General features: G+C 48.9%; 1 protein-coding gene across 2 annotated transcripts; it reads left to right on the forward strand.

Moving 5' to 3' along the window:
• Positions 1-174: 174 nt before the first annotated feature.
• On the forward strand, positions 175-14,096 carry spred2a (sprouty related EVH1 domain containing 2a). Of its 2 annotated transcripts, none has more exons than XM_030352292.1 (6): positions 175-554; positions 6,403-6,577; positions 8,886-9,054; positions 9,421-9,488; positions 11,117-11,257; positions 11,651-14,096. In XM_030352292.1, exons 1-6 carry the CDS (start codon positions 529-531, stop codon positions 12,398-12,400), a joined length of 1,329 nt encoding a protein of 442 aa, XP_030208152.1. In that variant the 5' UTR covers positions 175-528; the 3' UTR covers positions 12,401-14,096. The 2 variants fall into 2 exon arrangements, with proteins under 2 accessions (XP_030208152.1, XP_030208153.1); XM_030352293.1 differs by having other exon boundaries at positions 9,424-9,488.
• Positions 14,097-15,817: the final 1,721 nt, after the last annotated feature.

Consider the following 15,817-nt stretch of genomic DNA (forward strand, 5'->3'; position numbering starts at 1 on the left):
GAACCAAGATCATGCTGGCTTCTATAGTTCGTTATTAACAGTATTAGCCATACCATCGCCTCTTAATCAGAGTTGGCTCACAGCATCTATAACATACGTGCTGACGACCTTTGCTTTGACGTCATCACTTCCGCTACCCCCCCCCCCCCCCCCCCCCCCCCCCCCCCCGCCCAGTCCACCTCCAAGGGTCGGTTTCTGCCTGCAGATCCAACATGGAGTAGCGGGAGATGGGGCTCGTACGGGGCCATCCTCACCGACCTCACCGAACAGTTTCAAATCACCGCCATCGACGCAGACCCCCGGGGGTAAAGCATCCGACGCGTTTCACGGGGATCATCACGCCGCAGCCGCTTCGATCACCGCGGGGAGGAAGGAGCGGTGAAGCGTCGGGGAGATAAGGACGACAACACCAGACACACTACAGCCAGGGGGAACTCGGTTGCTGCTACTGTGCTGCTCAAGGACAAGGGCAGGAAGACATGGCACTATGGATGAGCCTTGGGATCTGTTCGTAGGGGAGAAGGGAAGATGACCGAGGACACACACCCAGACGAGTGAGTAGTTCTACACGTCTTCTCCCCCTGGTATCTGGTGGACCAACCCACCGCTGGCCTCCCCTCACCGGCCAAGAGCCTCCCTCACATGCCCTCCTCGTTCCGGGGAGCCGGGCTACAACCGGGGCAGCCAGACTGTTCTAGGGCCAGCTCCCCTGATCACTCCTCATGTAACGGTTAGGGGCGCTGCGGGGCCCCTGGTCAGACCGTCCGTCCAGGAGGGGGTGGGGGGTGGGGGCGACCCTAGTGCGGGATAATTAGTCCAGACCCCCGTCCGTCCGGGGGAGTGGTTGCAGTCTCTTAAGTTTATTCGCAGATGTGATACTTTAGTAAATCCAGCCTATACGGGGTCGTTCTCGTGTGGTAACTGCAGAGCGGGGTATTATCCAAACAGCCCATGCATGGACTGGAGCCGCCTGGTTTCTCCTTCAGATCGGTCGTTGTTATTTTACCCTACGGCCAAAAGCAGAACCAGTGATGGTGTCTGATGTCTCCAACCCTATTTCTTCATCGTTATGCCCAGGCCTTTATGTTTTCTAAGTATTCACCTTTATTTGATCAGTGTCTTTCATTCATGTAAATTAGCCCGAATTCGTCCTAAAGTATACCATCTTCCATGATCTTCGAAACAGTAGACCTGAGAGCAGCGGCGTAACCAGCGGTTTCCAAGACCAAATGCTCCATTACTTTGAATCCCCGAGGCACACCATGCTTAAAGTGGGTGGGTTAAACATTAATATTTGTATTACACAATGTGTGATAACAAGTGGTAATAACCAACCCCCAATTTACCAATATCTGAAATAATTAGGATAACTTTGCAAACACTTATTACTTATACTGCAGCCAAACATGATTTTTTAAAAATGCTTCAATTTGCACTAGAAAGACTATTAGTCTTTCAATTTGTTTTATGCCAATAATGTGAAAAGTTAAATATTCCAATGACATTAACAATTCAGACGATTCAGAAAAAGGATATGTTGCAAATTAACCATAATATTAAAAGTGACAGTTTTAACCAGCGACATTAATAATATTTGATATCCTTCTGATCGAGAGATTATTGGGTAATGCTTTAATCCTAGGCTATGAATCCACCCTGGGACCTGGTTTCAGAAAAGTGCGTTTTCGGGGACCGGATCCGCTGGATCCGTCTGGATGGTCAGCCCAAACGCACAAGACTTATGCGGTTTCACCAAGAAATCGGCTCCCTGTGGACTTGGCCTCAGCCTCTTCATGTATCACCCCTCCTGCTGGTAGCACTCCTGGTATCACTCCCTTGAGTCTCAACCTCTCCACGTATCACCCCTCTTGCTGGTGGCATGTATCACTCCCCTGAGTCTCAGCCTCTCAACGTATCAACCCTCCGGCTGGTAGCACATATCACTCCCCATGGAGAGTCTAAGACTCTCCATGAGTAACATTAGCACGGGACTCATCCTGAACGCTGACACATAAGCGAGTTCGGCGTGCGGCATCTTTAAGGAAGAATCTCAGCATTTTCCCTCTCAGAAATGAAGACATATCCCTGCACATGTTGATTGTTCTTATTGTTGTTAAGAGATATGTAAAGCACATTTTGAATCAGATTTGTTTTACTGGTGTATATTATCCACAAAGTACCGTTCCTGAAGTACGGTATGGGATTGGTCCTGCTTGCATGTCAATCAAGACCTCTTCCTGATAAGTAGGTGGTTCTTGGTGTAGTTATCAAAGTTGTGCCAATACCTTCTGTTTGGAGAGGCTGAACACAGGCCCTCATGGACACGGCTTGCTGCCTGCACACACATTCAGTCATGGCTGTGCACAAACACATTAACGTGCAAAGAATACACATTCGCACAACATCCCCAGCCTAATAGCCTCTCTGAATCATCAACCTAAGCACTTCTTTAGAGACTAAATGTAGAACCGCTACGTCCTTCATGCACAAAGGGAAGGGTTGCCTTTTTTGGCGCATTTCCACCGGAGGGTGCGCTTCTGTTCGCAAAGGTTGCGGCACGGTTCGTGTTTCCACCGCCAGAAGTTATCCGGAAAACTTTTTTTGCAGTCAGTTCAGCTAAAGATATTCATATGATAGCTGTGTTTATCGTTTTGGTGGAAAAAAAACACTTTTGAGAGGAGAGAATATGGTTTTGAGGACAGTGTTTAATTTTGCAAGATATTTGTTGAGTTTTGACAAAATGGTTAACTCTTTTCAGTTTTGTGCTAACTATCCCACCTGCTGTTCCTACCAGGCACTAGCGGACAAAAGTACATTTTCTGCTGCTCATATGTGGATTTGAATTGAACACGATAGACCTCCATGTTGCATCAACACTAGTTTATTATTGATCAAATTGACCATGGGCCTCCCCAAAACACAGTGCGCTGGTTCGGAAGTCCGGTCGATACGGCCCGCGGCCGTGTGGGATACCCGATGACAATGAGTCAAGGTCGAGCCCATGTCCCTCTGTATGAGCCCATTTCCCTCTGGTATGAGCCCATGTCCCTCTGTATGAGGCCATGTCCTCATGATGCCAATCTAGACACTGATCCCCTCCTCACTAAGCCCCTGTTGAAGCAGAACTTATTTTATGACTTTTGGTTTTAAATCGACAAACCTTGGATAACAATGAAAGACGGTCCACTGTTACTGTCTGCATCCCCTACAATCCAGGCTGCCAGTAACAAACAATACCTTTAATTGATCTATTGATTGTATTGATCTATCAATTCAATAATTTATTGATTAAAATATGACCTAAAACCTCAAAATAGCTTGCACTGACTGCCAAGCATGCGAATAGAAATGTTACCATCCACATATTAACTTTTGTTAAAGTCACAATGTGTCAGATTTAAACTAGCTCTTAGCCTAAAATAACCTGGACATATCAATGGTCACTGCTGATCTTAATTGATTTCATTTATCTTATCAACAAAATCACATCCTGTAGCTATATATTCTTCAAATACAAAATGCTGGCCAGCCCGTACCTCTCTCTTTACAGGAATCTTCCTATGCCCCTTCCACTCACCCTCAACCCCTCCCATGCACCCTCAAACCCTCCTACTCATTCTCAACCCCTCCCACACACCATCAACCCCTCCCACTCACGCCAACCAGCCAGCCCGGTATGCTACTTTGCATCACAAAGTTGCGCAGCCAGTCAGACTGGACAGAACTCTGCATTGTTGTTAGGGCCCGACCGATTCATCGGCCTGCCGATTTAATCGGCCGATTATAGCCTTTTTGAAAATAATCAAAATCTGCCAAAAAGACGCCGATTACAACGATTTTTTTTTTTTTAGAAATGTTATTGCGCTTAGTATCCTGCAGATTGCGCTCCTACTCGCCTTGCTAACTAACAACTTTAGCTGGAGTAAAAAAGAGGAGATTGAATTTTACCGTACAACATGAAAGCATGCTCGCTCAGGCAGCTGCGCGCTCACCTCACCAATGTACACAAGATGCGTTGTTTGAGCATGTTGTGCCTGCTTTTCTTTAGGTCCCAGGCCATGTTAATTTGTTATACTGTAGACTCTAACGGTGAGACAATACTGCTCAGCACGCACGTGTTAGTCACTGCTCACGAGCGCAGCACATTGGGAGTTAGTTATTTATTTTACATTTTACATTGCACTCATTTTTGACTGTAAATGTATTCTAAAACACTCAAAGGTTCTGCATTCAATTCACATATTCGTCAAAAGTGTTTGAAGTATATTTAAGGTGTCAAAAACTATGTTTTATATGCTTATTTTTGTTTTGTTTTTAATCGTCCGATTAAATCGTAATCGTAATTTTTCTCTGAAAATAATCGGCATCGGCATCGGCACTCAAAAATCAATATCGGTCGGGCCCTAATTGTTGTCATTCTCAAATGGCGCGTTTCCACTGCAGGGTGCGGAACGGATCGGATCGCAAAGGTGCGGATCGGGTCGCGTTTCCACCGCCAAAAGTGGGCGTGACCCGGACTTTGCCGTACCCGTTCCGGCCTCGTTCTCGGGACTCCTTCGTTGGGGTACCGAAAACGAGACGAGACGCCTGAAAGGGTCCCGGGAAATTCTAGCTACACACCCCCTCCTTTGATTGGTCGACAGAATCATCAATTCCGGGTGACGCGGGGATAAAAACAAACAAACAGTAGCCTCGAGGTATTATTCTTTACAATTAACATGTTGCGTAAAAAGCTTGCTTGGGCGAACAAGGAGGTGGAGACGTTCGTCTGCATTCTTGGGGAGGAAGACGTTGTTTACGATGTTTACGTAGCTGCCGTGGCGATCGACATCCGGCCTACCACAAAGGGTACTGTCGGCAGTGGAAACGCGACCTCGGAACTGAGCTGGGCTATACCGCCCCCTCCCTACCGCACCTTTGCGATCCGATCCGTTCTGCACCCTGCAGTGGAAACGCGGCAAAAGCCTCCCCACTAGGGACTGGGAGGTTAATAACAGAGGATGGACGCTTGTTTGAAAGATGGATGAATGCATGAACACCCACTTCCCTTTGTGGGCCTGACAGAGTTGGGAATATGCCCATGCAAGCACACATACACACGCGGCACACACTGATTTCGCAATTTGTATAAAGACTTTAAATGCTCCACTATTAGTTTATTAAGTACTAAAAAGTATTAAATATTAATCATAAAAAAAAGACTCCAAGGAGGATTGAACCCCTGCGTATTTTTGTGTGTGTGTTTGTGTGTATGTGGCTTGCAGCATGGTTGTGCGAGCATGTGTTTGAATGTATTGCCAATCAATGCAAGCTTTTGGCTAATGCACAATGGGTGTCAAGCAATGACTGAACACCAACACACACACAGACATGCACACACAAACACACCATCTGTTTGACTAGTGCGATGAATCATACAGCGGGGAAGGAGATCGCATGCAGGTAGACAAGCAGACAGGCAGGCAGGCAGGCATGCAGGTAGATAGGTAGGCAGGCAAGCAGGCAGGTAGACAGGCAGGCAGGCAGGCAGGCAGGTAGACAGGCATCCACAGGCAAGCAAGAAGGAAATGCAGTCCCACTGCAACAGACGGTAAGGCCCAGAGCCCGGGTCACATGTTGTTCTGTTTTAACATGGACTCTTTTACTCCTCGTGGAAGGCACCCGAGAAATCATGATGATAGAAAGTGTATGTTGTGAATCACTACACATCCCTACACATACAAGGAGAGGTGTGTAGGGTGTTAGTGGTTAGTGGTGGTGTTAGGGTGATAGTGGTGTCAGGGTGTTAGGTTGTCATAGTGTTGGTGTTGCTAGGGGTGTTAGGGTGTTAGCGTGCTAGGGTGTCATAGTGTTTGTGGTGTCAGAGTGTAGGTGGTGTTAGGGTGTCAGGGTGGTATGGTGTCAGGGTCTAAGGGTGCTAGGATGTCAGGTCGTTAGGGTATCAGGGTATTGGGGTGTTGGTATTAGGGTGTCAGGGTATTGGGGTGTTGGTATTAGGGTGTCAGGGTATTGGGTGTCACCACTGATTTCCCCAATCGATTCAATCCCCATTCCCAAGGTCCGGATTTGATTTGGGTTCTGATCAATTCATTTAAACTCCCTCTCCCAGCTGGCCACGCCCAGCTGGCCACGCCGGGCTGGCCACGCCCGGCTGGCCGTGCCCAGCTGGCCAAGCCCGGCTGACAGTAGAAGTATATTAGAAAAGACCTCTTGGGTGACTGTTTGGTCAACCACCACCCTCACCATGTTTGTGTGCGTGCGTGTGTGGTGAATCGTCTGTAACAGTAGCATGTGTACACGCTGTATCTAAACAGTAAACGTTTTTATATTCAATTGACGACCGCTCGGACAGCCCAGTTCTGGGAGCGATGGGAGCTGACTCCATCCCTCTGTGTCCCACAGCGACAGCTACCTGGTGCGCGTGAAGGCGGTGGTGATGACCCGGGACGACTCCAGCGGGGGCTGGCTGGCCCAGGACGGCTGCCTCAGCCGGGTGGGCGTGTGCAGGGTGCTGTCGGCAGAGCTCCTGGGACAGCGGGCCTTCTTTATCCACGGGGAGCGCCTCAAAGACCAGCAGGTGGGTGATCTCACTGTGCCTCTGACCTGGCTTGGGGTATCATTAGGGTATGAGATCTGCTTCAAGAGCATGTTGTGGATAAAGATTGCGGTCTGCAACCTCTACTCCATGGCCGTAAGTGCTCCGCCCAACAGGACCACCTGAGAACACAGCTCCAGGACCCTCTTAACGTCGCCCCAGGTGGCCGGTGGTCTGATCATGTGATGTAGTTGTAACTTGGTGGTCAGCTCTCGGTCTGGGAGTCTAGACCTCACTGTCTACACTGTCGGCGAGCTGGAGCATGAAACAAGGCCCAACATGCTGCAGGCGTGTATACCTTCCTGGATCCTTGAAGGTGAACGATTGCATGCTGTATGAATGTGACGTACAACGATCAACAGAAGGTTAAATATTTCCATGTATTGCGTTGCAGAGAATTACCTTAATGTAATACCTTAATGACAAAGATATGTATATTGGGGATGTACAACTAACCAAGTCCTGCCTCACCATGTGAGTGTGTTTCACTTTGCGGTGGCTAGATTTCTGTAGCCGCTACTCTGTCTGACAGAGGCGAGTAACAGCACGGCTGCTGTCGTTACAACAGGATTCCATCAGAGACTGTGTCTTCAGATCACAGTATCAGATATTAGTTTCATTCCAATATGACAACAACTCAGGGGTTCTGTATCAGAAGTGCTGCATACAAACTGTTTGCAATGTTCCTATGGAGTGAAATCATTGAGTGAGAGGACACATATTTCTGCAGGTCCAGCAACCTCTTAAATCCAGATTGCACTTTGGCTTTGCGGGCTGGGGGCGTGGCCATGGTCCGCGTCCAGCTGCCAGGGCATGACCTCGTCGGTCGAGGAAATGGCCAGGATCCGAGCCAGGATATGGGTCTAGGTTTCTAGGTTTTTCTTTCTCGGTTAGGGACGGTGCACCACTGGCTGAGCTAAAGCTAGCGTGGCCAGGCTAGCTCTCCCCCGCTCTCTGATCCTGCAGCCGCTTTTACAAAGGAACACTTATAATTGCCTCTTTTCCACCGACAGTACCAGATTAACTCGCCACGATTTAGCGTGGCACGACTTGGTTGGGTTCCAGGCAAGTCGTGTTTCCATCTAGAATAGTACCTCTTCAACGTGGGCGGGTCGCATAGCACGCATGCGGGAAACTGCGCATGCTTAACCACGCGAAACATAAACAGACAGGACTACACACAGGAGCGTCTCCACCTCTGTCAGCGTCCACGGCGTGTTCTTGCACTTTGATCCTGCGGTGTTCAATAATCAATCACTATTGTTGACTGAACGCTGATGCTAGTATTTAAAGATGCCGGTGTCGTGCCGAAAATGGAATCCCCGTCTGAAATCGCACCCCCTCTCCGTGTGAACACGCTTTCGCTTATTTCGTCTATGCTTTCTAGGGTCACATCATGCATGCATGTATGACTTGTAAACTATTACGTATTTTAGTGCCCTCGTAGTTCATTATCGTGAATGTGACATCTTACGTTGTGGGTTTCTTATAAAATGTAACAACGCTTTCTGTGACAAGTTGCTCATCTTGTGATGATATGATATATAAACACTCCTATAAACTATAAACCCTCTTCTCGTCAGAAGAAGAAATCTTACATATGGCTTTCTGTTATCAGTTGCTCATCTTGTGACGATATGATATAAACAGTGCTATAACGCGGAGAGGGGCTGCGATTTCAGACAGTATTCCATTTTCGGCGCAACACCTATTGTCGGGTTTCAGGCTCGGACCGTCGCGCCCGTCCAATGGCATAACTCTGGCCAATCAGTGGCCAGCAGCCTGTTTACGTCACACAAAAGTACCGGATCAGCTCTCATGAAACCTCGACAGAGGTGAGACCAACAAAGTATCAGGTACCACATTTTGGTGATGGAAACGCAAAGAAAGGCGGGCTGAGTCGAGGCAAGTTGAGCTGATACTGTCGGTGGAAAAGGGGCAAATGAGACCCCCCATTGGCCCTAGTGTATCATAGTAGCATACGCCAACAGCCGGCTTCTCAATTAGTCATAAAGCCTGTTATGCATAGCATTATATACATGGGATTGGATTAATTTATTCAATTCACTAATGAATGTTGAGAGGGGTTAGCAAAAGCTCTGGTTAACGAAAAAAAACAGCCCGCTGGAATAGATCCCAGGATACATGATCAATGACCCCAGTGGTGTATAGTCTCTCGATGCTAGGCGCTTTAGAAGAGTAAATCAGTAATTTATTTTGGCAGCATTTCGCCCCCATCATGTCCTGTTGTCATGACAGTATCAGCGGTTGATTGAGCCTCCATCACCAGGTAATCCTGGAGTGCTTCCTGAAGAAAGAGCTGGTCTACACCAAGGCCACGCCCACCTTCCACCACTGGAGGGTGGACAATAGGAAGTGCGGCCTGACCTTCCAGAGCCCGGCCGACGCCCGCGCCTTCGACCGCGGCGTGCGGAAGGCTGTCGAGGACCTGACAGAAGGTGTTTGTGTGTGTTTGTGTGTGTGTGTGTGTGTGTGTGTGTGTGTGTGTGTGTGTGTGTGTGTGTGTGTGTGTGTGTGTGTGTGTGTGTGTGTGTGGTCCTCTCGCCAAAATGCCTGTTCCTCTCAGCTTTAAACATACATCATCTATATATTCTTATTGTATCTTAGACCAGGCATGCAGAAGAAGTATTTGAATATGTAAGGAATAATATCAAGAAGATCCAAGTGCAATTTAAAGTGTCTCAATAGGATTCAGAAAGGGTCTGACTGATCAGGGCGACGGTCAAATCCTTCTCCCTGTGTATATACTTTACTGCGTAATGGCTGATCAGACATCATGAACCAACGACCCCCGTTCCCTCCAGCAGGCTCCACAACCTCCTCCTCCACCCTGCAGAACGAGGCCGAGCTCGGGGACGATGACGTCTTCACGGTCAGTCTGCTCCTCTTCCTGCACCACCCGCCTCCATACAAACCCTAACATCTAACCCATAGCCCTGGACACCACCTTCATACAAACCTTAACATCTAACCCATAGACCTGGACACCGCCTCCATACAAACCCTAACATCTAACCCATAGACCTGGACACCATCTTCATACAAACCCTAACATCTAACCCATAGACCTGGACACCGCCTCCATACAAACCCTAACATCTAACCCATAGACCTGGACACCACTCCTAACCCTACAACTAAGCTCAACCTCAAACCAAAACACTTAACCTACAACTATTCATTTAAACTATTGGATCATTGTCCATCCCAAACCTAATCATAACTAAACCATATACTTAAACACACACACACACACACACACACACACACACACACACACACACACACACACACACACACACACACACACACACACACACACACACACACACACACACACACACACAAAACACACAAGTCCAGAGGAATGTAAGCTCATCTGTTTGTTGCACATGTATGTGTATACGTTTGAATTCCTGTGTTGTATAGCTCTTCTTAGTTGGCCTGGTTCCCCAGGCGAGGGAGGAGGGACAGAGATGAGTCATCATGCATCGACACAGAGTAGCCATCACTGCTCTTTCCTCTCCTCTGTTCCCAGCCTTAGCCCTCCTCTGTTCCTTTGAGCTCCATACCCATCCCCAGCCACAGTAAGGTGGACCAGTCTAGGATGATACTTGGAGCTCATGGACTTCAGACCCCCTATAGCCCACCAGCCTCTCCTGGAACACGTCCTTGCTCGAGGATGCATTTTTCTAGCCGTCTGCTCTGGGGTTGCTTGCAGAAGATGGGTTGGCGAGCCGGTAACGGAAAACACACATCATCATCATCATCATCATCATCCTCATCATCATGTATCCCTGGTACAGCTACAGGGGCTCTGGTATAGCAACAAGGGCTTCTGAGACAGCTACAGGGACCTATGGTACAGCTACAGGGGCCCTGGTACAGCTGCAGGGGCCCTGGTACAGCTACAGGGGCCTATAGTACAGCTACAGGGGCCCCCGGTACAGCTACAGGGGCTCTGGTACAGCTACAGGGGGCCCTGGTACAGCTACAGGGGGCCCTGGTATAGCTACAGGGGCCTATAGTACAGCTACAGGGGGCCCTGGTACAGCTACAGGGGGCCCTGGTATAGCTACAGGGGCCTATAGTACAGCTGCAGGGCCCGGGTATAGCTACAGAGGCCCCTGGTATAGCTACAGGACCTCTGCGACAGGGGGTATGAAACGTGTCCTATGGGTGAAGCCTCACAGAGGACTATGCAATGAATGTATTTTCATCGAAAAAACGTTATTTTAATTCCATGTCAATTTAGCTACAAGCTTTGACATGGAATTAAAATAAAGTTTTTTCGTACAGCCGTTCCATTAAAATGTCATCTTAGCCATGAAGAGGAAGTGCTGCAGTTAAGGTGCCTGCGGTCTGATCACTGAATCCCCCAAGCAGGGAGACGGGGCAGGGGGGTCGATCCCCCCGCGGGGGACTGGTTGAGGGTCTGTTAGGCACCATGGATGGGTGATTGCATCATGGTGTCATACTGACGCCCGCGCCTTCCCTCAGAACGCCACAGACAGCTCCTCCTCCAGCTCCTCCCTGAAGAGGGTCCCCGTGCAGCTCTTCAGCGAGCCGCGCCGCCACCACCGCTGCCTGCTAGGACACCTGTACGACCAGAGGCCCTCAGACCACTACCTCCTGGACCAGGTACCTCCACCTCTGACCTTACCTCCTGGACCAGGTACCTCCACCTCTGACCTTAGCTCCTGGACCAGGTACCTCCACCTCTGACCTTACCTCCTGGACCAGGTACCTCCACCTCTGACCTTAGCTCCTTCACCTCTGACCTTACCTAGACCAGGTTCCAGACCACAAGGATGTACCTGTAACTGATGACAAGCGGGCATAGCAGACACACACACACACACACACACACACACACACACACACACACACACACACACACACACACACACACACACACACACACACACACACACACACACACACACACACAGATAATGGGCTCTGAATGTCTTAGCCATTTTGCCCTGGAGGAGCCGCCGTGTGAACCATGGTGTTGATGTTCTGCGTCCGCAGTCGACCGCCATGTTCCCGCGCCATGTCAGCTTCCAGATCGACGAGGAGGAGATTGTTCGCATCAACCCCCGCGAGCGGGCGTGGCTGACGGGCTACGAGGACTACCGCCACGCCACCTCCGGGGGCGGGGACGACAAGCCGGCCCCGCCCACGGAGCCCGGCGACGCCTACGTGCACTTCGGCAAGAGCCCTCCGTCCAAACACGACTACACCGCCCCCCCGTCCCCCTACCCGCTGACCTGTGACCGGCGGCCCCTGGCCCCGGACCCCAAGGCTGAACCCCTCACTTCCCGGGGGCAGCGGGACGCGGTGGTGAGCGCCCAGCCCCAGGGGGCGGGGGGGCGGCACGGGCAGAAGGAGGTGGCGGGGGAGGACGGGACGGGCGGCTTGAAGCGCGCCCCACGCTGCGTCTACTGCCGCGACGTGTTCCTCCAGGAGGAGAACGGGCGGGGCCGCTGCCAAGAGGCCCCGGACCCCGTGCGGACGGGTATCCGACGGGTCAGCTTCATGTGGTGCGCCGACAGCCTGCTGTACCACTGCCTATCGGACCCCGAGGGCGAGCCCTACGCCGAGGAGCCCTGCTCCTGCGACTGGGCCGGAGACGAACGCTTCTGCCTGCGCTGGAGCGCACTGGCCGGCCTGTCGCTTGTGGCGCCCTGCATGTGCTGCTACGCCCCGCTGCGGGCCTGCTACCGCTGTGGTGTGGCCTGCCACTGCTGCGGCGGCCGGCACAAGGCCATGTCCCAGTAGCAGGACAGAGGGCGGGGTTCAGTAGCAGGACAGAGGGCGGGGTTCAGCAGCAGGACAGAGGGCGGGGTTCAGCAGCAGGACAGAGGGCGGGGTTCAGCAGCAGGACAGAGGGCAGGGTTCAGTAGCAGGACAGAGGGCGGGGTTCAGCAGCAGGACAGAGGGCGTGGTTCAGCAGCAGGACAGAGGGCGGGGCCCAGTAGCAGGACAGAGGGCGGGGTTCAGCAGCAGGACAGAGGGCGGGGTTCAGCAGCAGGACAGAGGGCGGGGCCCAGTAGCAGGACAGAGGGCGGGGCCCAGTAGCAGGACAGAAGGCGGGGTTCAGTAGCAGGACAGAGGGCGGGGTTCAGCAGCAGGACAGAGGGCGGGGTTCAGCAGCAGGACAGAGGGTGGTCTTGTGGAGTGGGAGTGGCTACCTTGCTCGCATTATGTTCTTGTGTTGTGATTGGTGTTTTGTTGTGGGCCAAATGATGTACTGTTTATTAGATTGAAACAGGGCCTACGTGATGTGTGTTTGTTTGTGTGGGTCTGTGTTTGTGTGTCTGTATGTGTGTGCATGCGTGCATCTTTGTGCATGCATCTTTTTACTTGTGCGTTTGTCTGTGTCCTTCTGTTTGTGAGTGTGTCTGTGTGCGTCTGTGTGTGCCTGCTTCTGTCTGTGCGTGGGTCTGTGTGTGTGTGTGTGTCAGTTTGTGTTTGCGTGCGTGTGTGTGCATCTGTGTGCGTGCGTGCCTGGGTGTGTGTGCGCAACCCTGTGTGTATGTGTGCGTAAGTGCTCTATTTGTGGACATGCAACAACTCCATATAAATATTACATTACAAATTGACATAGATATATGATATATAGATGTAAATATTGATACATATATATACAGTATATCGTTTGTGAGAGTGAGCGTACATATACATAGAATTATATGTATGTATACACAAATATATGTCCATATATATACATATGTATATACATGTATATAAAACAGGTACTTTATATTTTTGGTAAAAGCTTGAATATGTTATTTTTCTTCGTATGTGCTCTATATGAGCTATGTTTGAAGGACTCTGGTGTCCCCACCTACCAAAAGCACTGCTAAATCTGGATGAATAGAAACATACATATTAACATGTGCTAATAAGGGGGGGATGGTGCCTATTCTTTATTTGATTTATTCCTTCGGGGTTCTGTTGTGTTTGCTGCCGTGTGATTCTGGAGCTACGGTCAAGCCTACGTCGGCGAAGGCTTTTCCACCATGGACTTCTGCTACGTCACCAGCCACGCCCAGCGGGAACGGGCTGGAGATTATTGTGAACAAACCCATACTGTTGAATATACGATGTTCTCTATTCATGCTCCATCTGTGTCATTAAATTCCCTGGAGGTTGGTTTGTGTTAGGACCTCCACCTCCGAGGTTGGTTGTGTTATGGCCTCCACCTCCGAGGTTGGTTGTGTTATCGCCTCCACCTCCGAGGTTTGTTTGTGTTATGACCTCCACCTCCGAGCGGTCAGCAGAAAGCAGAGCATCAGCCTTTTGTTTTAAGACCATGTGCGCGCGCGTCTGTGTGTGCGTGTGTGTGCGCACACACTTGTCAGAGAACAGCATTTTGGCCATGCTTGTATCTGAGTTAAGCTGTAATTGTAGAAATATCTTTATAAATATTTGTCTACAAAAATATTTTCTTGAATATATCCAATATCATTTTCTTGGTTTTATCATTTACTTATCCTTGACTGATTCCAAGTCTCTGGTGGGCCAGATAGATCTACAGATCTACAGGTTATTAACTGTAGATCTATAAATCTACAGTTGATAACTTGCAGGAGTTCCTGTTAACCAGAGGACCCATATAAAGTACGTTAACCAGAGGACTAATATAAAGTACCTTAAGCAGATGATTAATATCAATATATATTATATATAACTAATATCAAGTACCTTCGGGTTGGAGTGGGCGTTGACTGATCCTCATGGACAAGGTATTCCACAGACACACACTGGTTGTTTTCCTACATTTTCATGCTCAGTTTCAGTTCCAAGTAAAAAAAAATATTTTCGCTATTAGTTCATTAAAACACAATTCCCCTCGAAAGAGAGTCTTCACTTCATGGTAACTTACACATTTTTATTTGCTTTTGTATTTTTAATGCTACTTTTACTTTGCGGGTTAAACCAAATGGCTGCCTTCCTGCATTAATGTCATCCAAAGCTTTAAAGGAACCATTGATCATCAAAAGTGTGACCTTCTGTTGCATTTAGAAGACATAAGGGCTAAACTGTAATTGATATGAGAGCAAATGTATATGGCGTGTAGTAAACAGGGCACTAATATCACTAATGTTGCATATTCTCGAAGAAAGTTGTCCAATCCCGGGTTGCTTTACTTTAACTCACTTTATTTGTTATAAAGTCGGCTTGTTTCGGTATGGTAAATGGAGACTACGGAAGGAATTGTATCTAACACGAGTGAGAGGAAAATACCGTGATCTACTTCAAGCTCTCTGCGCCGTCTACCCATTGAACTCTCGCCTTCTATGGGCCACGGGCAGAGGCCCGTGACCCTTCGCGGGTGTCGCTGAAAATCTCTGGCTGCTATTCACCTCCGGTCCTCAGGTAGAGACCGTCAAGTGGGCGTGGCCTAGTGGGCGTGGCCGGGGTGCCGTAATGGCTTTGGCTTCTTCATATATATAAAAGCGCTGCTATCTGTGGCTGGAGCAGCCTCCAATAAGGTCTTGCTCCCCTTGTGGCTATGTATAGTATTTACGGCTTATATGTTTGGTCCTGCTTCATTGGGTCTATGTGTGGGTAGCTTAGATTCTTAAAATATGTAACACTAATAAGAAAAAATCACTGCATTAGCTTAGTTTGTTACTTCAGCCTACCGTACATGATGCGTTGGTAGGTTCGCGATACAGTGAACGCAGAAGAGAGATTTTGAAATAAAGAACCCAGACCTCTCTGCTCTCCACCAGGAGGACGGTTCGCAGGAGAAGGGTTCTGCTATGATTGACAGTAGGGCTGTAACGATACACAAACTCACGATTCGGTTTGTATCACGATTTTTGACCCACGGTTCGATACATCCCACGATTTTTTGAAATTTAAAAAGCATTTTAATTAAACAACACTTATATACCAATTAACTTAATGTAACATTTAATAACAAATAATTTGGAACACTGAACAGATTTGAACAGAAAGAATACTATTAAAGTATAGCTAAATGAATAAAGAAATAACGTGTGGGAGGATGCTTTTTTCAACTGTTTGGTTGGTTTAGTCAAATATCCTTATTAGCACTTCTTATTAGGCTATGCAGCTTAAATAATGACATAATCAGGCCGTATAGAATGCAACATGTTTAATAGCCTAACTTTCAATAGATGGAGAAAAACCTGAATGTCATGAACGTCGCAATAACGAGGC

This window comes from Gadus morhua, chromosome 3 (assembly GCF_902167405.1).
Source record: "Gadus morhua chromosome 3, gadMor3.0, whole genome shotgun sequence".
NCBI classification, from domain to species: domain Eukaryota; kingdom Metazoa; phylum Chordata; class Actinopteri; order Gadiformes; family Gadidae; genus Gadus; species Gadus morhua.